The following is a 24,040-nucleotide window of genomic DNA, read 5'->3' on the forward strand; positions in this document are numbered from 1 at the left end:
TAACTTTACACGTAACACGTCATTAAGGGTGACACATCACAGCCTCATCCCACACACTGGAAGAGACGGTACTCTCGCCCCTGTGTCTGCGGAACTAAAGGACGACGGGTTTGGACACGCGTGCCTTGGGAAACGACACTGGGACAAGCCAATACGACACGCCAGTTGACAAGGAGAGACAGGTGTTGTCACTGGGTTACCTGTGACGGTGATTGGTCTTAGACCACAGCCTCCATACCCCAATTATTCTCTCTCTCTCTCTCTCTCTCTCTCTCTCTCTCTCTCTCTCTCTCTCTCTCTCTCTCTCTCTCTCTCTGCCTCTCCCTCTCTCTCTCTCTCTCTCTCTCTCTCTCTCTCTCTCTCTCTCTCTCTCTCTGCCTCTCCCTCTCTCTCTCTCTCTCCCCCCCTCGTTAATCTTCAGTCGGTCGCATTAAAAAATGTGACCGACCTCTAGGACACAGGTACCTGCCCCTGCGCACCTCCAGAACACAATACCTGTGTCCTGTCCTCGAGGACATAGGTACCTGCTCCTACACACCTCCAAGACACAGGTTCCTACTCACCTCCAAGACAGGTTCCTGCCTCTACTCACCTCCAAGACACAGGTTCCTACACCTACTCGCCTCTAAGACACAGGTTCCTACCCCTACTCACCTCCAAGACACAGGTACCTCCCTACTCATTTCCAAGACACAGGTTCTTGTCCCTACTCACCTCCAAGACACAGGTTCCTGCCCCTACTCACCTCCAAGACACAGGTACCTAACCCTACTCACCTCCAAGACAGGTTCCTGCCCCTACTCACCTCCAAGACACAAATTCCTGCTCTTGCTCACCTCCAGGACGCAGACTGCTTGAGCAGTCTGCGTCAACAAACTCCTAAATCCGATCATATGCTCGTCTCCTTTGCTCCTTCACATCCGATTAAGAGAGGCGTCCTAAAAACGCTCAAATGAGAAGGATGAGCCCCTCTCGCCCTCAAGTGGACATTGTACCTAGTCATCTGAAGGATTGTCCAAATACTCAATCCGTTGGAGCGAACACGAAAGGTCCTTGTGCACACAGATACAAACTGTGGGTCATTCAGACCAAACACATTAGCGGGGAATAAAAAGTCACAATACCGTGGCTGGAACAATTCACCATACAAGACGGACCGAAACGTCGTCATGAGGTTGTTCTTGCCGGTTTTGAGAGGGGTAGACGTAAGCGAGGTTTTGCTTGGGGTCTTTGAAGCCAAGTGGAAAGAGGGAGGATGGATATTTGGGAATGGATATATCAGTACATGTCTATACAGAGGCGCTGAATTCTAGAGTAGACTGTGGTAAAAGCCAGTCCCCCAGCTACGCTGCGTTTTCCTGTGGGAGGCGGCGTATCTGTGGACCCCTACGGAAAGAGGCTTGGGGAGCAAGTGATCGCATTTCTTGCTGCTGATATCTTGTTTATCCAGGGACAAAAATCTGACTTGGGTTTAAAAATAAACAAATCTTCTTTTTGAAGAATTAAAAAGGCGCAATACGTGCGCCTTTTTATTATAAATGGTACACAATACTGTCAGTGATGAGAAATACACATGTGCAGACCCTTGCGTATCTTTCTTGACGAAATGTGTCAACACCTGCTGTTTATGTTCACCCACCCCTCAAGGAAGGTTCCTTGATGTTGGTGAGGGGCTCTTGATTTAGGGAATTGGATCTGTGCTCCAGTTCCCCGAATTAAGCCTGAATGCCTTCCACATCCCCCCCCCCAGGCGCTGTATAATCCTCCGGGTTTAGCGCTTCCCCCTTGATTATAATAATAATAATTATGTTCACCCATCAGTAAAATGCGTACCTGGGTGTTAGTCGACTGGTGTGGGTCGCATCCTGGGAAAAAACTGACCTAATTTGTCCGAAATGTTCTGCATTACAAGGGGCTTTCTATATAGTAGTATGTCACTGATGTCAACTAGGCCTGTATACCTTGTACATGTACTTGTAGAAATAAAGATATTATTATTATTATTATTATTATTATTATTATTATTATTATTATTATTATTATTATTTATTATTATTATTAATTTCACAGCAGGGTTCTTCGGTCGATCACAGGCGATTATAAGACCAGGGACCATAGACAACAATGATACTTCAGCGTTGTACTTGTGTCCTTGTTAATCCCCGTTTGGGATGTGAAGGTTTTCTCTTAAATGTTAATTCAACAAGACAATAATGTTGTTAACTTGTAAGTTATTAAGTCCCTCACTGCCGTGTGTCTTACATGCTTTGCGTGTGGTAAATGGTGATTGTGAGTGTATCAAGTCGCTTATGTGGTCTTCGTGCTCGGAGAGACTTGCTCTTGCGCTCGCTAGCTCTCTAAAGATCTTCGCTACTTCCTTATAAACACGAGGTGTGTGTGTGTGTGTGTGTGTGTGTGTGTGTTAAGGGTGGAGTAACATTATCGTCACTGCAACCTGCCTTCTGGCTTCTCCGTTGACATGCTTGATAAATTAGACACAAGTGCAACACTTGGAGGCCTGGTCACAGACCGGGCCGCGGGAGCGTTGACCCCCGGAACTCTCTCCAGGTAAACTCCAGGTAAACTGAGGAAACGTTTCGCAACACAGTGGCTTCATCAGTCCAATACAAAGAAGAATGGTGAAAATAAAAAGAAGTTTGAGGTAACCAGTCCCTCAGCCGGTAGTCGATGTAATCACCATTTCTCTTTGTATTTGGACTGATGCAGCCACTGTGTGGCGAAACGTTTCCTCAGTAAAGACACCCAAGTGTTGCACATATCAAATTTATCAACTTGTCGGTTCTCTGAACCATTTATCAACATTGCTGACCTGCTTGTCTGTCTCTTGTCTGTGACATTAGCACCATCGGAACATCTATAAGCTGCATTTAGATTGTGTCGCTGAGGCGGCTGGTTCATTGTGCACACGATGCCCATCTTATGGAGGGTAGAACACGAACATGAACCTACACACAAACTTTGGGAACTAAACCCAACAGAAGTACATCTTGGTTTATATCTTCAATATGTCTTATATTCTGCAAGCAAATTCAGGACATTTGCTGAATATATCTGGTATAGAGAACAAAAGGCACAATACTGTGTCTGAAACAGTATATAAATAACCCGCACATTGGAGAGAGGAGTTTATGACGACGTTTCGGTCCGACTTGGGCCATTTACAAGTTGTAAAGTAAAAGGACACAAGTGCAACTAATGTGACATTTATTGTGGCAACGTTTCGCTCTCCAGGAGCTTTATCAAGCCATTACAAACAATACATGGACACAGAGGGTATATAAAGGCTCAGAGTGAGGTGAATACTAGTGAGGTACCATTTCGATGTTCACTAGTGGTAGTAGTAGTAGTAGTAGTAGTGACAAAAGTAATGCAATATGGTAGAGCAATTAATTTGTACATGAGTAAAAGGATATAAAAGCTATTACTTGGGTAACATAAAAATAGGTTGGACAAATATAAACTGGAATGAGGCGGCTTGTTTCAGTGTTCACAAAGCACAGAGAGTGAACACTGAAACAAGCCGCCTCATTCCAGTTTATATTTGTCCAACCTATTTTTATGTTACCCAAGTAATAGCTTTTATATCCTTTTACTCATGTACAAATTAATTGCTCTACCATATTGCATTACTTTTGTCACTACTACTACTACTACTACTACTACTACCACTAGTGAACATCGAAATGGTACCTCACTAGTATTCACCTCACTCTGAGCCTTTATATACCCTCTGTGTCCATGTATTGTTTGTAATGGCTTGATAAAGCTCCTGGAGAGCGAAACGTTGCCACAATAAATGTCACATTAGTTGCACTTGTGTCCTTTTACTTTACATATTGTCGGTAATTCTACCAACTTTATTACATTTACAAGTTACACTCAACGGTCAAAGCCGGACTGAAACGTGGTCATAAGCTTCTTTCTCTTCTTTGTGGGTTATTTGTTTATGTCTAGTAACTTATTATCATTAATAAGATACCTTGATATATCACATAGATTATTATTATACAAGGTGTTTCTCTCGTAGGAGGCCCCTAGTTGTTTCTCTCGTAGGAGGCCCCTAGTTGTTTCTCTCGTAGGAGGCCCCTAGTTGTTTCTCTCGTAGGAGGCCCCTAGTTGTTTCTCTCGTAGGAGGCCCCTAGTTGTTTCTCTCGTAGGAGGCCCCTAGTTGTTTCTCTCGTAGGAGGCCCCTAGTTGTTTCTCTCGTAGGAGGCCCCTAGTTGTTTCTCTCGTAGGAGGCCCCTAGTTGTTTCTCTCGTAGGAGGCCCCTAGTTGTTTCTCTCGTAGGAGGCCCCTAGTTGTTTCTCTCGTAGGAGGCCCCTAGTTGTTTCTCTCGTAGGAGGCCCCTAGTTGTTTCTCTCGTAGGAGGCCCCTAGTTGTTTCTCTCGTAGGAGGCCCCTAGTTGTTTCTCTCGTAGGAGGCCCCTAGTTGTTTCTCTCGTAGGAGGCCCCTAGTTGTTTCTCTCGTAGGAGGCCCCTAGTTGTTTCTCTCGTAGGAGGCCCCTAGTTGTTTCTCTCGTAGGAGGCCCCTAGTTGTTTCTCTCGTAGGAGGCCCCTAGTTGTTTCTCTCGTAGGAGGCCCCTAGTTGTTTCTCTCGTAGGAGGCCCCTAGTTGTTTCTCTCGTAGGAGGCCCCTAGTTGTTTCTCTCGTAGGAGGCCCCTAGTTGTTTCTCTCGTAGGAGGCCCCTAGTTGTTTCTCTCGTAGGAGGCCCCTAGTTGTTTCTCTCGTAGGAGGCCCCTAGTTGTTTCTCTCGTAGGAGGCCCCTAGTTGTTTCTCTCGTAGGAGGCCCCTAGTTGTTTCTCTCGTAGGAGGCCCCTAGTTGTTTCTCTCGTAGGAGGCCCCTAGTTGTTTCTCTCGTAGGAGGCCCCTAGTTGTTTCTCTCGTAGGAGGCCCCTAGTTGTTTCTCTCGTAGGAGGCCCCTAGTTGTTTCTCTCGTAGGAGGCCCCTAGTTGTTTCTCTCGTAGGAGGCCCCTAGTTGTTTCTCTCGTAGGAGGCCCCTAGTTGTTTCTCTCGTAGGAGGCCCCTAGTTGTTTCTCTCGTAGGAGGCCCCTAGTTGTTTCTCTCGTAGGAGGCCCCTAGTTGTTTCTCTCGTAGGAGGCCCCTAGTTTTTACTCTCGTAGTTGTAGCCGTCTTGTTGCTATATCATGAATGTGGTCAACGATAACTTGGGGCTTCTAAACGTAACTCAGGGCCTCCTACTCGTAGGAGGCCCTGAGTTATCGTTTACTACAAACATAATATGCAAACAAGACGGTTACAACTACAGGAGCACCAACTCAGGGCCTCCTACGAGTGTAACACCCTGCATTATCTCCATATTCCTCTGTAAGTGGACAATAAAGCACATAGTGCTCAATGAAATAGACTGTAAACACAAGCTGGACGTTTTCCAAATACGTCATTTTCTGTACGATGTTTCACGACGGTCGTTGTGTTGACTTGGCCTTTTAAGTCGAGCCAACACTTCCGCCTCGCAGCAAAAAAAAAAAAAAAATGGCTCCGAACGGCGATGTTTATATAATTCTTTGTGTCTTCTCCATTTGTCTTTGTAGGTACTGTCACTGTTCTAGCCTTTGTAGGTACTGTCACTGTTCTAGCCTTTGTAGGTACTGTCACTGTTCTAGCCTTGTAAGTACTGTCGCTGTTCTAGCCTTTGTAGGTACTGTCGCTGTTCTAGCCTTGTAGGTACTGTCGCTGTTCTAGCCTTGTAGGTACTGTCGCTGTTCTAGCCTTTGTAGATACTGTCGCTGTTCTGGCCTTGTAGGTACTGTCGCTGTTCTAGCCTTGTAGGTACTGTCGCTGTTCTAGCCTTTATAGATACTGTCGCTGTTCTAGCCTTGTAGGTACTGTCGCTGTTCCAGCCTTGTAGGTACTGTCACTGTTCTAGCCTTGTAAGTACTGTCGCTGTTCTAGCCTTGTGGATACTGTCACTATTCTAGCCTTTGTAGATACTGTCGCTGTTCTAGCCTTGTAGGTACTGTCACTGTTCTAGCCTTTGTAGATACTGTCGCTGTTCTAGCCTTGTAGGTACTGTCACTGTTCTAGCCTTTGTAGATACTGTCGCTGTTCTAGTCTTGTAGGTACTGTCACTGTTCTAGCCTTTGTAGGTACTGTCACTGTTCTAGCCTTTGTAGGTACTGTCACTGTTCTAGCCTTTGTAGGTACTGTCACTGTTCTAGCCTTGTAAGTACTGTCGCTGTTCTAGCCTTTGTAGATACTGTCGCTGTTCTAGTCTTGTAGGTACTGTCACTGTTCTAGCCTTGTAAGTACTGTCGCTGTTCTAGTCTTGTAGGTACTATCGCTGTTCTAGCCTTTGTAGGTACTGTCACTGTTCTAGCCTTGTAAGTACTGTCGCTGTTCTAGTCTTGTAGGTACTGTCACTGTTCTAGCCTTGTAAGTACTGTCGCTGTTCTAGCCTTTGTAGGTACTGTCGCTGTTCTAGCCTTGTAGGTACTGTCACTGTTCTAGCATTTGTAGGTGCTGTCAGTGTTCTAGCATTTATAGGTACTGTCGCTGCTCTAGCCTTGTAGGTACTGTCGCTGCTCTAGCCTTGTAAGTACTGTCGCTGTTCTAGCCTTGTAGGTACTGTCATTGTTCTAACCTTGGTAGGTGCTGTAGTGTTCTAACATTTGTAAGCACTGTCACTGTTCTAGCCTTTGTAGGTACTGTCGCTATTCTAGGCTTGTAGGTACTGTCACTGTTCTAACAATGTCGGTACTGTCGCTGTTCTAGCCTTTGTTGGTACTGTTGATAAATTTGACACATGTGCAACTCTTGGGTATCTTTATTGAGGAAACGTTTCGCCACACAGTGGCTTCATCAGTCCATACAAAGGAGAATTTGTAGATGAATGGTTCAGAGAACCGACATGTTGATAAATTAGACACATGTGCATGTGTCTAATTTATCAACAAAGGAGAATCTTGAAGAACAGGAGTAGAATACGGTAACCATTTATCTAGGTACTGTTGATGTTCTGATGGGAACCACTGCAGGGGTCCTGATGGGAACCACTGCAGGAGTCCTGATGGGAACCATTGCAGGAGTCCTGATGGGAACCACTGCAGGAGCCCTGATGGGAACCACTGCAGGAGTCCTGATGGGAACCACTGCAGGAGTCCTGATGGGAACCACTGCAGGAGTCCTGATGGGAACCACTGCAGGAGTCCTGATGGGAACCACTGCAGGAGTCCTGATGGGAACCATTGCAGGGGTCCTGATGGGAACCATTGCAGGGGTCCTGATGGGAACCATTGAAGAATTTCTGATGGGAACCATCACTGCTGTTGAACCATTTTTTTTTTCAAATTAAATCTGATTATCTTCCATTTCCCAGGTTGTGTTTCAACCCATACTGGTTCAATAATAATAATAATTATAATAATAATAATAATATTAAGAGATCTTAATATCAATAACCACGCGGTAAAAGCATTTCCCATATCCACACTGTAATATTATCACATATCACAATGTGCTCATAAAATGCCTGTACATTTTTCGGAGCTTAATGTCTATGCAAATGAGCTCCCACAAAGGCTTATGGTAATATAAATGTTTGTGTATTGGTGAACAGTGGTAACCCTCAGACCATGGCGCTAAAGACAAGAGGGTGTGTGTTCAATGGTCGGTATCGCTTTAGACGAGCAAACACACACACTCTCTCTCTCTCTCTCTCTCTCTCTCTCTCTCTCTCTCTCTCTCTCTCTCTCTCTCTCTCTCTCTCTCTCTCTCTCTCTCTCTCTCTCTCTCTCTCTCTCTCTCTCTCTCTCGCCTGGGTCGTCTGACGGTGGACTGGAGCGATCGTCGTGGAAATTACAACTTGGTTGTATTGAAGACTTCTGGAGCCATAGATCGCAAATTGTGGAGCATGCTTTAGCGATCTCTGGAACCGTATCTTGCGGTTTCTGCAAAAGATCGCACGCGTGCAATCCAGAGAGCGCGTTGTTTGAGATAAATCGCGATACATGCTCCAGAGATCGCAATGCCCTCTCCATATATAGCGAAGTATGGCTCCAGAGATTACGATGAACGCTCTGGAACCATACTTCGCGATTTATGGAGAGGATTTTACGATCTCTGGAGCATGCATCGCGATTTATCTCAAGCATAGCGCTCTCTGGAGTGTAAGAGCGCGATTTTCTCGCTTACGTTAGATCTCTCACAGCACATGTCGCGATCTCTGCACCAGACATCGCGATCCTTCGATATTTGCTATAGGTTGACCAGGATTGCAGTTGAAAACAATTCATGAGAGAAGCAACTTTGACCCAGTTCTAGCAAACAACAAGACCCTTTGTAAATATATTGAAGGTGACTAATGATCTTGACACAACCACAAGTCTAACAGTGCTAATATTACACGGAAGTCTGATAGTAAGGGTGATGTAGTAAAAGTCCCAGATTTTTGCCTGATTATGGTGCATAAGAAACGTGCGCAACGTTTCACCTGCACTAGAGGCTTCGCCCACTTCCTCTGGCGACACCAAGAGGGTCCTCACAACCCAGGACCAGTGAAGACGTCGCTGATATCAGTAATGCAGATAGAAAATCGACAAGTTGATGAGTAAGACACTTGTGGAAAATTTGGGTATCTTTTTTTGTGGAAACATTTCGCCAGTCATCGGCTTCATCAGTTCAATACAGAGAGGAACTGTGGAAGATGAGAAATTTAAGGTAATCAGTTCCTCAGCCTGGAGGGTAAGTGTTCAGTCCATGAATCTTGATAAAATACAGAATATGCTCGGAGAAGTGGCTTCAAAGACAGGCGGGGCGAAGCAGTTGGAGGCTGCGTCACCAGTGGAAAAATCCACTAGCGGAAGTAAGTCATGCTTGCAGGATAGACAAGTGTCGAAGATTTCACTGTATCAAGATCCCGAGATGTTGCTGTGTCTGGTTCATTTGCCAGTGTAATATGGGGACATGGAGATTTGTATGCTGCAACCAGAGGCGAGGTGCAGCAGTTGAAGACATCCTCGTATATGTTCAGGGCCCACTAAGTGAAGTAGCCAGCCCCATAAGGTGAGGTCATATGCTTAACAGTGGATTTGTAGGAGATATCCTCTGTATCAGTGGAGTTTCACTTTATTGCTGGTGTACATGAGCGACTCCTTCACATTGTATTCATCTGTATTCCACTGAAGAGGACTGTTGTGCAGGCGAAACGTTTAGGCATTGAAGATACGCAATTGCTGCACATGTCTTGTTCATCATTCCATGAGGTTGCTTGAGCCAGTAGGCCTACTGCAGTGTTTCTCTATGTTCTTATCAGTGGGAGCGGCCAGTCCGTGGTCACTCATGCGCGTCATGTCAATATTGACAACCCCGCACTCTCTACAACCACACAGTGTTACCAGCACCATCGCCACTAGAACCTTAGTGATTTGCGTTACGTCTCCAGTTGTTCGCCATGGTTAGGGAGGATTCTCGTCCTCCATGCCCTTCCCTCCTGGAGCTGTTATGAAGTAAAGTCCGGACGATGCCGCCAGGGGGAACAATTTAGAATTATGGAAATTGTAAAGAGAGATCGCTTGTGTAGAGGGAGCAACACTGACCGCAAACAACCTCTCGCTTAGGCTCGCCCACTTCCTCTGGCGACACCAAGGGGGTCCCCACAACCCAGGACCAGCGAAAGACGTCGCTGATATCAGCAATGCAGATAGAAGTAAAGAGAAATACGTAGTAGTAGTAGTAGTAGTAGTAGTAGTAGTAGTAGTAGTAGTAGTAATAGTAGTAATAATAATAGTAGTAGCAGTAATAATACTACTAATAATAATAATATTAATTTTAGTTTTTGCCCCAAAAGTGGCTAGTTTATTGTGCATCCTATGTCCATCCTGTGGATGGTAGCGCAAGAGAATTTTGATACACAAAATACCTAGGAACTGGATTTATATTTACAATTGTCTAATCTGTTGCAAGCAAATTTAGGATGTTTGTTAATATATCTCGTATCTTATTTTCATTTATAAAATACTCTGACATAACACATAGGTTATTATACTGTCTCTATATTCACCAATAAGTGGACAATTAAGAACATAGTGTTGAAGAAAGCGACCATAAGGCTGACCACATACTTTGCATTTAGTTTGATTACCGTCTTTGTGTCTACTAAGCTGCAATAAATACTTGAAACTAAGCCTAAGCCTGGCTACTGCAACACCAGTCTACTAAAATACCAGTAGTATTTGTAACCAAGCCTAAGCCTAGTAGTACAACATTCACTTTGTTTATATTGCAAGTTCCTCCGTTAATGTGTTTATTTACGTTCATGTCACCCAACATTCAAATTCATCATTAAACTCTTTATCAAAAATTTATGACAGTCAAACCTTTGCCACCGGCGGGCACCAACAGCCTGGTCACTCAGGCCAGCAACCAGGTGGTCTGAGGGGGGGCCGAGCCGTGGGGGCCGTGACCCCGGACAGCAACTTACGAAAAAAATCATTGCCGCACTAATGTGTTTTATCGGCTGCAAGTAGATCATTAACTACGAAAATTAACCTTTATTTTAAACCAAAAAAAAATACTTTGACCCTTAAAACAGAAAATAAGTAAATTCTCAGCATATATTTTTCGCAGTCGTCCTGTAGACTACCCACCAGGAGCAACATCATCTCTCTCTTTCTTTCTCTCTCTCTCTCTCTCTCTCTCTCTCTCTCTTTCTCGTGCCCAAACTAGTCACTGCTTAATTGGGCAGATTTGCAAACCTCCATTAGAGAAATTAGTAAGGGTGCCGACACTCTCTAACTGCTATGATATTCTGTTGCTTTGATGCGCCAAGGGCAAGCCCGTGTCAAAATTATATATTATAGTGCAAAGATTTACCTCGAAATACTCATGAAAAAAAGCAAACTTACTTTAATGTTGTGAGGAAAATAAGAGAATTTGGAATAAAAAAAAATGTAGGGCTGGTGCGCGCCAATACGGCAACACCGCTCCCGCGCTCAATTTTCCCGCCATAAACATTCATTAACCCGCGAAAAGACGGTCATTGGAGAGTGCGGTTTACGCGGGCTGGCGTCGCGGCTGCCACTCGCGCCACACCAGCCGCAGATTTGGGTGGAATTCTCCAGTTGAAGGTGAGAGATGAGACTCTTTAGGAATGGAGACGGAAATACCTTACTGAACGGGGTACTTGATGGCAGTTTTGAAGATCAAGTTACTGCTTGACGCAGCCTAGCTTCCCTCCATGCTGGACTTTATCTATTGCCTTTTTGTCTTGCTTTTCAACGGCTTTCACTTATCTCTTTATTGTTTACGACAAAGAAAGTGTTTCAAAGATGCCAGGAAACAACTAACTTGTACAAGGAGTTTAATAGTATAAAATACCGACACCATGGAAAAATAAAGACGAAGGGGCGAAACGTAGTCAACAAAGGTCGCATTGTAATGCATTTTTGTTTATTTTTCCATTCCTAGCTTGTATATATTTGACTATCATTGGCTGAATTATAATACTGGTACACAATACCTGGTCATGGACCGGGTCGCTGGGGCGATGACCCCGGGACACCCTCCAGGTAATACCGACAAGAGGAGGAACAAGACACATTTAAAACACATCGTTATTGTTATTGGAATTTTTTTCACCAACTTGTCACTGTGTCAATTCAATGCAGAGGTAATTTATAGGAGTTGAAATGCAGAAGGTAGATAATGGGGGTAATCAGTCCTTCAGTCATGCATAACTATTACACAGAATACAATGGAAGATGAGGTAATCAGTCCCTCAGCCTGGTAGTGAGGGATGTTGAGATCTCATTGAGGGACCACACTGAGGGGACCACACTGAGGGGACCACACTGAGGGGACCACACTGAGGGGACCACACTGAGGGGACCACACTGAGGGAACCACACTGAGGGGACCACACTGAGGGGACCACGCTGAGGGAACCACACTGAGGGAACCACACTGAGGGAACCACACTGAGGGGACCACACTGAGGGAACCACACTGAGGGGACCATACTGAGGGGACCACGCTGAGGGAACCACACTGAGGGAACCACACTGAGGGACCGTGAGACCTCATTGAAGGACCACGCTGAGGGACTCAGATGTAAAGGCAATGTTATTTTCCGACCGAGTTAACTAAGTACTTCATTATCCCACCTCGCCATCTGTCCCTGTGTGTGTGTGTGTGTGTGTGTGTGTGTGTGTGTGTGTGTGTGTGTGTGTGTGTGTGTGTGTACGTGTATGTAATATGGAGGATACTACAAAACACTCCATGATAAAAGAAAAAGAGGCAGAGCATCCCTCTCAGCACCCTCTCAAGTCCTGTTCAACCCCTCCCTCCCCCCTCACCACCAGGAAGATAATCAGTGTAGAGTGGGTGAGGGGGGGGGGGGGGAAGAAGGTGAGAGGGATGAGTGTTAGTGAGTGGTGTATTCTCGCGTCTTGAAATGTTTGTGTACAATCTACCTCGCTCACTTAACTCTTATACCGACGGTGTTTAAATTAACACACACACACACACACACACACACACACACACACACACACACACACACACACACACACACACACACACACACACACACACACACACACACACACTGTCATACATCCCATGAGTATTGACCAAGAATACATCCAAAGTAAGTGTTGCGTACAAGAATGCGTCTAGAGTTAATGTTGAGTACAATAAATAATGTTTTTGTTGCGTGTGGTCTGAGACAGATGATGCGGACGCGAGTTGTTTGACGTCTCCTGTATTTACAAGGGAAGTGTGTGCTGGGGCGTGTCCCGATGCTCACTCAGGCTAGTATGGCTGCGACTTAGGTTCTCTTGTTACCTACAGTCTTGAAAGTTGTCTGCAGTCGCTTTCAGGGGTCACCGCCTCCTCGCCTCCACATGAACATAAGAACATAAGAATGTAGGAACACTGCAGAAGGCCTACTGGCCCATACGAGGCAGGTCCTTATCAAAACGACATCTACCTAAAGCTACTCAAGAAACAACTCCCGCACCCCCCAACACCAATCAAACCCAGCCCCTCCCGCTCATATATTTGTCCAGTCTCTTCTTAAAGCTACCCAAGGTCCTAGCCTCTATCACCCCACTGGGAAGACTGTTCCACGCATCTACAACTCTGTTAGAAAACCAGTACTTACCTATGTCCTTTCTAAATCTAAATTTATCCAACTTAAATCCATTATTCCTGGTTCTTACCTGGTTCGACACCCTCAGTACTTTATTAATGTCTCCCTTGTTTATGCCCGTCATCCACTTATACACTTCAATGATATCTCCCCTCATTCTACGCCTCTCCAGAGAGTGGAGATTTAAGGCTTTAAGTCTATCTTCATACGGGAGGTTCCTTACACAGTAAATCATTTTAGTCATTCTTCTCTGTATGTTCTCTAATGAGTCTATGTCCATCCTGTAGTAAGGGGACCAAAACTGAGCAGCATAATCTAAATGAGGCCTCACTAGTGATGTATAGAGCTGTAAAATAACTTTTGGACTTCTGTTACTTATACTTCTTGAGATAAATCCAAGTAATCTGTTGGCCTTGTTGCGCACACTGAGGCACTGCTGTCTTGGCTTTAGATTTCTGCTTACCATGACTCCCAAGTCTTTTTCACATTCTGTATGACCAAGCTCTACTTCACCTAGATTATAGCTTCGAGGGTTATTTTCATTACCAAGGGCAAGTACCTTACACTTATCCACATTAAACTTCATCTGCCATTTCTCAGACCAAGACATTAATTTGTTCAAATCGTCCTGGAGTTCATTGGTATCCTCCTCAGAGTGAATTATACGGCCTATCTTTGTATCATCAGCAAACTTACTCATGTCACTAGTAATCCCTTCATCAAGGTCATTAATGTAAATTATGAACAAGAGAGGGCCTAAAACTGATCCTTGTGGAACGCCACTAGTGACTAATCCCCATTCAGATTTCACTCCATTAATGGTAACTCTCTGCTTTCTATTGGTAAGCCATGCCTCAATCCATGCTAGAACTTTACCTCCTATACCATGAGCTGCCACTTTTCTTAAGAGTCTCTTGTGAGGTACTCTGTCGAAGGCTTTACTAAAATCCAAATAAACAATATCATATTCCTTATCACTGTCAACTGCCTCAAATGTTCTATTGAAGAACGTCAGTAAGTTTGTCAGGCAGGAACGACCTCTCGTGAATCCATGCTGAGATTCATTTATCAAGTTATGCTCTTCAAGGTGACTTCTGATAATGTCAGCTATAATTGATTCTAATAACTTGCCCACTATAGATGTCAGGCTTATTGGACGGTAATTTGAAGGAGTGGACTTATCCCCTGATTTGAATATAGGAACCACATTAGCCATCTTCCACATCTCTGGCACAACACTGGTAAGGATGGACGCATTGAATACACTCGTTAATGGCTGACTAAGCTCCATCTTGCATTCCTTAAGTACCCTTGAAAACAACTCATCGGGTCCCGGGGAGCTCATCGGGTCCCGGGGACATGATTAACCAGGTTGTTAGTGCTAGCCTTATGCAGTCTAGTGCACACACCACAGCCTGCTTGATCAGAACTCACTTGAGAAACTTATTAAGGTCCCTTTTGAAGATCGCCATGGGTTTGTTTGTAATTCCCCTTAAGCATGAAAGGAACGTATAGAAGAGTCTTGGTTCCCTTACACTTGTGTTACAATTATGTTGCAGAGGTCTGAGCTATGTTCAGACCTCTGCAGTAATTATGGACAAGGTAGATTATAGTTGAAAAATGAACATGTTATTAGAAGACAGGGTAACTTACGTGCCTCTTGAGGTAAATTTATTACAGAGTCTTAGTGATACTAGTTTATAAGAATGTTCATCCCATGGAAGGTTCTGTCTGCTGGTGGCTGCTGCTGTGTTTCTCTTGGCCACTTTAAGGGATCTACATTAAAGTCGCCAAGTATTAGGGTATTCTGGGCTGGGTTTGATTGATTTTTCCAGACAATATTCTGTTTCCAGCTGCTGGGAAGCTGCAGCTGCTGGTTTATATAATGCTCAGCAACTGTGGATCATTTCAGCTTTAACAGCTAGAGCTTCGACTTTAATTCGAGTTAATATCAACTATATGTCAACGTTATTTTAACGTTTTATCAACGCTAATAAAAGTTACCTGTTTCTTCCTACATTAAAATTTTCTCTCGGCAGATAACGGCACTATTGATCTGGTCAACTCTCTCTCTCTCTCTCTCTCTCTCTCTCTCTCTCTCTCTCTCTCTCTCTCTCTCTCTCTCTCTCTCAAATTATTGGAATATAATTACAAATTATTATTATTATTATTATTATTATTATTATTATTATTATTATTATTATTATAATATTCGAAGAGCGGTGTTAACCCTCCTTCCTTTCATTTTCTCCCTCCTCTCCCCCCTCTTCTTCTTCTTCTTCTTCTTCTTCTTCTTCTTCTTCTTCTTCTTCTTCTTCTTCTTCTTCTTCTTCTTCTTCTTCTTCTTCCTCCTCCTCCTCCTCCTCCTCCTCCTCCTCCTCCTCCTCCTCCTCCTCCTCCTCCTCCTCCTCCTCCTCCTCCTCCTCCTCCTCCTCCTCCCCCTCTTCCTCTCCTCTTTCTCTTCCCCGTCTCACCCCTCCTCACACTGGTAACTCTACCCCTCACACAGCTGCAGTGTCGTTGGAAGAGGGGAGGGGAAGAGAGAGAGGGGAATGAAGCGAGGGAAGGGGAACAGGGATAGAGGGGAGCAGGAGCACTCTTTTTAGGGGTTAAAGGGGTGGAAGGGGTGATTGGCGGGAGGGGGGAAACCTAGGGTAAGGGGAACTATCCCTCTCCCCTCATACCCCCACGGGTTTACCCCTCTAGTCAGCAGGTGTGAGGGTTTTCCCCTCCTCACCTGTAATTCATAACTGGTCTCAGATGAGGGTCTCTAGATCCAAGGAGCTGGAGTTAGTCTTCCCCTAGGCTCTGTGTTAATCTTACGGGTTTAGCACATTTCCGTTAATAGTAAAAATAATGATAACAGTAATTAATCATAATTGAGTTATTATTATTAATAGCAGTAATAATAATATCTGAGGTATTGCGTCAATAATTATATTATCAGTAATAATAATAGTAAATAATCATAATTGAGTTATTACTAGTAATAATTGTATTATTATTTAGCTTTAATAATCATAATTTAACAATAATAATCATAATTAGCATTAATAATCATATTAACTGAGTTTTAGTAGTAGTAGTAGTAATAATAATAATCATAATTGAGGTATTGTATCAATAATAATTGAGGTATTGTATCAATAATAATTGAGGTATTGTATCAATAATTGAGGTATTGTATCAATAATAATTGAGGTATTGTATCAATAATAATTGAGGTATTGTATCAATAATTGAGGTATTGTATCAATAATAATTGAGGTATTGTATCAATAATAATTGAGGTATTGTATCAATAATTGAGGTATTGTATCAATAATAATTGAGGTATTGTATCAATAATAATTGAGGTATTGTATCAATAATAATTGAGGTATTGTATCAATAATAATTGAGGTATTGTATCAATAATAATTGAGGTATTGTATCAATAATAATTGAGGTATTGTATCAATAATAATTGAGGTATTGTATCAATAATTGAGGTATTGTATCAATAATAATTGAGGTATTGTATCAATAATAATTGAGGTATTGTATCAATAATAATTGGCATGATTAACAGTAAATAATTTTAACTGACTTTTATTAGTAGTAATAATGATAATTATAATAATTGAGGTACTGTATCAATAATAACCATGTTATTACTTAGCAGTAATAATGATAACTGAGAGTTATTATCATCTCAATAAAGACACCGGTGAAGTTATTATCACAAGTCTCATCCACAATGCAGTCAAATTTATTTTAATATATTTTATTATACACAAATGCATTATAAAGGAGGTACCCAGGAATAAATTTTTTAATGAAGGATAATTATACATTATTTCCTGATTGAATAATTAGGAATAATAATGGCTGGAATTTAGTTTTTTCCCATAAATTATCTTAGATTTTCTTCCACGAGGGGTCTAAGAATGAGTTTATTCCGTAAATGAGTTTTTATCCATAAGAATGAGTTTTTTCCCGATAAGTGTTTTCTCATTAAGAATGAGTTTTTTACTCATAAGTATTATTTTTTTTCTCTGAATAAGAATGATTTTTTTTCCACAAATGAGAATGAATTTTCCCTCATAAATAAGAATGAGTTTTTTTCAATAAATAAGAATGAATTTTTTTCCAATAAATAAGGTGCCTAGGAACGATTTTTTTTAACAAAAAAATATATAAATGAGATAAATTAGGAAATATTTATTCTTAATATCGTTAAGTACTATTTTTAAGTATAGTACAGTAATTAAAAATTTCTCTCTCTCTCTCTCTCTCTCTCTCTCTCTCTCTCTCTCTCTCTCTCTCTCTCTCTCTCTCTCTCTCTCTCTCTCTCTCTCTCTCTCTCTCTCTCTCTACTCACCCTTCGTTACGATCTTCCCGAAGAGCGTCTTCCCGTTGACGAAGACGGAGGTAGAGCAGTTCCACCGTCTGTTGCGGAACTGGTGCTGGCATTCGTGCACGGCGGTTCGAGCTCCCTTAGCGATAGCCACCAGGACCCCGGGATTGTCCCGCACCAGCCGCCGCTGCTTCCGGCGCAGGATGAGCCGGATGGCGGGGTCCAGGTCGTGGTCACTGAGGGAGTTTGACTTGATGTGGTTGCTGATGAGGTTGGATGGGTCGGCGACCTTGGCGATCCTCCTGCAGGGGAAAGAGAAAGGTGTTAGATCCTCTTGAAGGGTGTTAGATCCTAATGAAGGATGTTAGATCCTTTTGAAGTGTGTTTGATCCTCCTGAAGGATATTACATCCTAATGAAGGGTGCTAGAGCCTAATGAAGGGTGTTAGATCTAATGAAGGGCGTTAGATCTTCTTGAAAGGTATTAGATCCTATTGAAGGGTGTTCAATCCTCTTGAAGGGTGTTAGAGCCTAATGAAAAGTGTTAGATCCTCCTGAAGGGGGAGGGGAGAAATGTGTTAGATTCTTCTGAAGAGTGTTAGATCTTCTTGAAGGGTATTGATCCTCTTGAAGGATGCTAGATCAAGAGGAAGGGTGTTAGATCCTCCTGAAGGGTGTTAGATCCTCCTGAATGGTGTTAGATCCTCCTGAAGGGTGTTAGATCTTCCTGAAGGGTGTTAGATCCTCCTGAAGGGTGTTAGATCCTCCTGAAGGGTGTTAGATCCTCCTGAAGGGTGTTAGATCCTCCTGACTGGTGTTAAGAAGGTGTAAGACTCTCATCAAGGGTGAGTACACACAGATATTACAAGCACACAAAAGTAAAACTTAAAGATTTAACCTCAGATAACCCAACAGTGTCAAACACTGATTTATTCCCGATCGGAAAAAACACTCCAGATATTCCACGGAAACCAAATTGATTAATGCGATTAACATATTAAAATGAAAGAAAATAGACTAAAGATGGAAGGAAATGTAAATAGGCAGCAGGAACATGGAATGGAACTGCAGAAAAGAAGGGAGGGAAGATAGTAACACAGACATCGTTATGGCTGAAGTTGAGAAGAAAATGGATGAGGAATCGGATGAGCAACTGGATGCTATGAGAAAGAAGCTGGATATAAGATCCCAGTTGATATAGAAAGGCACTAAATCCCCTCTTCAAGGGGGGCTCCTTGGCGTGGTGAAGAGGCTCTTGGTCTGAGGAATTAGCCCTGTCGGTCTTCTTCCTCAGACCGAACCTAATTACCCCCCATTCTCCCCTCCCCTATCCCATCCTCCCCATCCTCCCCTTTTTCCATTCCTCCTCCTCCTCCTCACCCCTCCCTTTTGCCCTTCCTCTTTTTAGCCTTCGTGATTTCTCCCACAGGCGCGCTAGTTCCTAGGTAGGGGAAAGGACACCGGGGTCGATCCCATTCCGTTGAGGTTTCTTGGCGGTGGCGTAGTTTGCCGTGGAATCTGGATTGCCTAGGGATGTCCCGATCCCTCTCCGGTATCCCGGAGTAGCTTTGGGTGTCTTTTGGGCGACGGGTGTATCTCTGGAAGCCACCTTTCGGATTCCGGGGGTGGTGGCTGAAGGAGGTATGCTTTGTGGCGGATATCCGGCCGCCCTCTCTTTTGTCCACCGAGGTAGCTCGGCAGATGTGAGGTTGCTATCCCGGATTGCTGGTTTACTGGCATGAAGGGTAGGGTATGGCACGGGTTCCATGCTGCATCTGCGCTACTAGCGGTGTCGAGTCCTCTTGGGCGCGGAGGGAGATTTCCGGCCCTTTCATTCCTCCTGGGAACTATTCCTCCCCGCTCCCCCCTTTTTTTATTCTTTTTTTTGTTTTTATTTTCTTTTCTTCTTTCTTTTTTTTTCTTAAAAACAAAAAGCAAAGGAGTAACCTAACCATGGCAGCCCTAGTCCATGAAACCACTACCCCCGGGCCCCTTCTTGATACCGCACCCCATTCTGACCCTGCCTTGTGTTTAGACCACTCTTCGGACACTCCTGATGCCCCTGTACCTCTTGCTGGTGCTGTTTCCTCACCCGCTTCAGGTACCGGGGCTTCGACTGACTCCTTCGATTTGTCTGAACTCCGCTCTCCTTTGACTATGCTTCCGGCTTCTCCCTCTACGGTACGGCAATTTTCGAATCGCCCACCCATTTCATGCCGGACCAACTCCGGTCCTACTCCTAAACGCCAACGTCAATCTCCTGATGATGCTCCGTCGTTACCTTCCCATTCTACTCGGAAACGACCGACACGTCAAGCACTCCCTCTCCACGCTCAGTTTCGGACCACACAATGGACTAAATTCTTTACTTTAAGACCAACTTCTTCTTCTGCCTACCTTTCTGACCATAGTATTGCCAAAGCGCTCCTGCGTCATGTTGGCAGAGATATTTCATTTCACGCTCTCAAGAGCGGTACGCGCATCGTCACTGTCCAGAATGCTACCCAAGCTCATGATCTTTCTCTCCTTTCGAATATCGATACTACTCCTATCACTATTGAAAAACATCTTTCTCTCAATTCTTGTAGTGGTACTGTCATTCTGCCCCATACCATAGTCCAACAGAATTTCCAGTCATGTGGCAATGACATTTTTGAACAGCTGGAACTCCAGGATCTCCCAATCCTCAAAGTAGACACTTATGTCCTTCCTGCCCGGGGGCGGAGACGTTACCCTTGCAATGTGGCTCGTTTAACTTTTGACAGCCGAGAACTCCCGTCCTCTGTATATGTCGCGGGACATCGGTTACAAGTTCGAAAGGTGATACCTACACCGCAACAATGTAGAAATTGCTGGCGTTTTGGTCACCCAGCGAAATATTGCAGATCTATGGCCGAATGCCCAGTCTGTGGTGCCGACAACCATTCTAATACATCTTGCAGTCAACCTCCATCTTGCCTTAATTGTAATGAAGCTCACCCTTCGTACTCCCGCCGTTGCCAGGTCTACTTAAATGAACGTGAAATCCGTTGCCTCAAAGAGGCAGAAGGTCTCCCTTATGCTATGGCAGTTACTCATCTCCGCCTCCAAGGGAGACTACCCCGTGTTTCTTATTCTCGTGTTTCCAAACATCCCCCCACTTCTGGGGTCCCATCTTCTGCAGCCTCCTCTGTTGTTACCCCTCCCATAGCCATTACGGCATCTAATCCTTTTGCTGTCCTTGGCTCTGACGTCCCGACTACAACTCAGTCTGTTCTCACATCTTCGCGTCCTTCCTCACAAGCCCCAGTATCGACAAGACCTCGTACGACACCTAATACCAATCGCCCCTCTACTCAGAAGTCCAAAAAATCCACATTGCTCAAATCTTCTTTGCCCCTTCCTTCCCTTCTTCCACCTCCACACGTTACCTTTCCAGTCTCTGTACCTAGTTCTTCCCCTCTCTCTGGCTCTATTACAAGTGTGGAGATTCACCCTCCTCCTCGTACTATGCCTTCCACCCCCGTCCCCTCCCAAGTTTCTCCCTCTTCTGTCACCTCCCAGGTTTCTACCTCTTCTGTCCCCCCCCACACTTCATCTCCAGTCCCTTACACTTTTCCCTCCCCCTCTACTTTGGTACAGTCCATTACTGTCCCAATCTTTACTCACCCTCCTCCTCCTATCTCCAATATGGTTTCCCATACATCTTTGAATTCAGAAACACTTGAAGCCATTTCAGAATATATTGCAGAGACTAAACCTTCAATGGACACTGATTCACTTCCTGTTCCTTCTCTTCCCTCTCCTCCATCTTCACAACCCCATTCTTCGCAACGCTCCGTTCCTTCGCTACTTGAACATCTTCCAATGCCACCACACGTTGACTTTTCTAACCCCTCTAGTCCGTAGGTGCCTTTACCTACAGATTCCTGATATTTTCTTCATCGCCAATCATGGCCTATTTACAGTGGAATATCCGCGGCCTCAGGGGTAATCGGGGTGAGCTTCAGATGTTGCTTTCCAGGTTTTCCCCTGTTGGTGCTTGCTTACAAGAACCAAAATTACACTCGGCTGTTTTCCAACCTATCTCAGGCTATAATTTATTGTATTCTTCGGATCCTTTCTCAGATGGGACCTTTAATGAAAGTGCCCTTCTTCTACGCAATGATATTCCGTACTGTCAACTATTTGTCCATACCTCGCTGCATTACACTGCAGCCCGTATCCACTTGAATAAGTGGTTTACAATATGTTCTTTATATCTCTCTCCTTCTCGAGCATTTTCTATCCCAGACTTTGCCTTTCTTGTTTCATCCTTACCACCACCACTTCTGTTACTTGGTGATTTTAATGCCCACCATTTCCTCTGGGGGGGGTCTCATTGTGACTCACGTGGCATTCAGTTGGAGGCTTTTCTTGCCTCTCACCCCCTCCATGTTTTAAATACGGGTACTCCCACCCATTTTGATCCTCGTACTCATACTCTCTCTTGCATCGATCTATCAGTCTGCTCTTCCTCCACTGCACTAGACTTCACCTGGTCTGTTCTACCAGACTTACATGACAGCGATCATTTTCCGATCATTCTTACTTCTCCTTCCTATTCACCACCTTCCCGTAGCCCTCGCTGGCAATTTGATCGGGCAAATTGGGATCTTTACTCACACCTCACTGCTTTTAGTGAGGTTCCTTCTTCATCCTCCATTGATGAGCTCCTACACATCTTCTCGACATCAGTTTATACCGCAGCTTCTCATTCTATACCCCAAACCTCAGGCAGGCATTCTCAGAAGTGCGTGCCTTGGTGGTCTCCTGCTTGTGCTCGTGCAGTACGTTTGAAACGTGCTGCATGGGGCAGGTACCGGTACAATAGAACCGCTGAGAGACTTGTTGATTTTAAGCAGAAGCGTGCGATCGCTCGCCGTGTCATCCGTGAAGCTAAACGCACTTGTTGGCGAGACTATGTTTCCACCATCACCTCTGCTTCTTCTATGAGTGCAGTCTGGAAAAAAGTGAGGAAATTGAGTGGTAAATACTCTCCTGACCCGGCTCCTGTTCTACGGGTCACTGGTGTTGATATAGCAAACCCTCTCGACGTTGCCATTGAACTTGGCACACATCTGGTCCGTATTTCCCGAGGGCTCCATCTATGCCCCTCGTTTCTTTCCTCAAAGTCTGCCAGAGAGTTAGTACCCTTGGACTTTTCTTCTCTCGGAGAAGAACAGTATAATGTGCCTTTTACACTTCAAGAACTGGAGGCAACGCTCTCAGCTTGCCGATCATCGGCAGCTGGGCCTGATGACATTCATATTCGTATGTTACAACATTTACATCGGTCAGCCCTTGTAGTCCTCTTACACCTCTTCAATCTTATTTGGGCACAAGGAGTTCTTCCCCAGCTGTGGAAATCTGCCATTGTTCTCCCTTTCCGCAAACCGGGTACTACAGGACATGATGCCTCCCACTATCGCCCCATCGCTCTTACAAGTGCAGTTTGCAAAGTGATGGAACGCCTCGTAAATCGACGTTTAATGTGGTATTTAGAGACTCACAACAGTCTCTCCGCTAGTCAATATGGCTTTCGTAAGGGTCGTTCTACCATAGACCCCTTACTACGCTTGGATACGTATGTTCGTAATGCCTTTGCGAATAATCACTCAGTTATTGCCATATTTTTTGACCTTGAGAAGGCATATGACACAACTTGGAGGTATAATATTTTGGCCCAGGCCCATTCCTTAGGCCTCCGAGGCAATCTACCATCCTTCCTTAAGAACTTTTTAACTGACAGACATTTCCGTGTTCGAGTCAATAATGTTCTTTCCCCGGACTTCGTCCAAGCTGAAGGTGTCCCTCAGGGATGTGTTCTAAGCACAACACTTTTTCTCCTTGCTATAAATGATTTGGCCTCTGTTCTTCCACCCAATATTTGGTCATCACTCTATGTTGATGACTTCGCTATTGCTTGTGCAGGCGCTGACTGTCACCTTATTGCAGTTTCTCTCCAGCATGCGGTCGACCGTGTTTCCACTTGGGCCACCACACATGGGTTTAAATTTTCAAGTACCAAAACTCACCAAATTACTTTCACTAGACGCTCTGTTATCTCCGATCATCCTTTGTATCTCTATGGCTCCCGTATCCCCGAACGTGATACAGTCAGGTTTCTAGGCCTTCTCTTTGACCGTCGGTTAACCTGGAAACCTCACATTACCTCTCTGAAGGCAACTTGTCACAGCCGGCTAAACCTTCTTAAAACCCTTGCTCATCTTTCCTGGGGAGCTGATCGTCGAACTCTGCTTCGCCTACATTCAGCCCTCGTTTTATCGAAACTCGATTATGGTGACCAGATTTATTCCGCGGCCTCTCCTGCTACTCTCTCTAGCCTTAACTCTATCCATCACCAAGGCTTACGTTTGTGCCTTGGTGCTTTTCGCTCTTCCCCTGTTGAGAGCCTCTATACAGAAGCAAATGTTCCATCCTTGTCTGATCGCCGTGATGCCCATTGCCTTCGTTACTATGTACGCTCTCACGATCTACACAATCCTTCCATTTATAGAATGGTCACCGATATTAGTAGACATTCTTTATTCGT

General features: G+C 44.3%; 1 protein-coding gene across 1 annotated transcript in view; it reads right to left on the reverse strand.

The window, feature by feature from the left end:
• Positions 1-24,040, reverse strand: part of wg (Wnt family member 1 wingless) — a 131,721-nt gene that overhangs the window by 64,384 nt on the left and 43,297 nt on the right. The window contains exon 2 of the mRNA XM_070095428.1: positions 17,492-17,769. Within this exon, the coding sequence (XP_069951529.1) occupies positions 17,492-17,769 (278 nt within the window). The remainder of the gene's footprint in view (positions 1-17,491; positions 17,770-24,040) is intronic.

The sequence above is a fragment of the Cherax quadricarinatus genome, chromosome 50 (assembly GCF_038502225.1).
Source record: "Cherax quadricarinatus isolate ZL_2023a chromosome 50, ASM3850222v1, whole genome shotgun sequence".
Taxonomy (NCBI): domain Eukaryota; kingdom Metazoa; phylum Arthropoda; class Malacostraca; order Decapoda; family Parastacidae; genus Cherax; species Cherax quadricarinatus.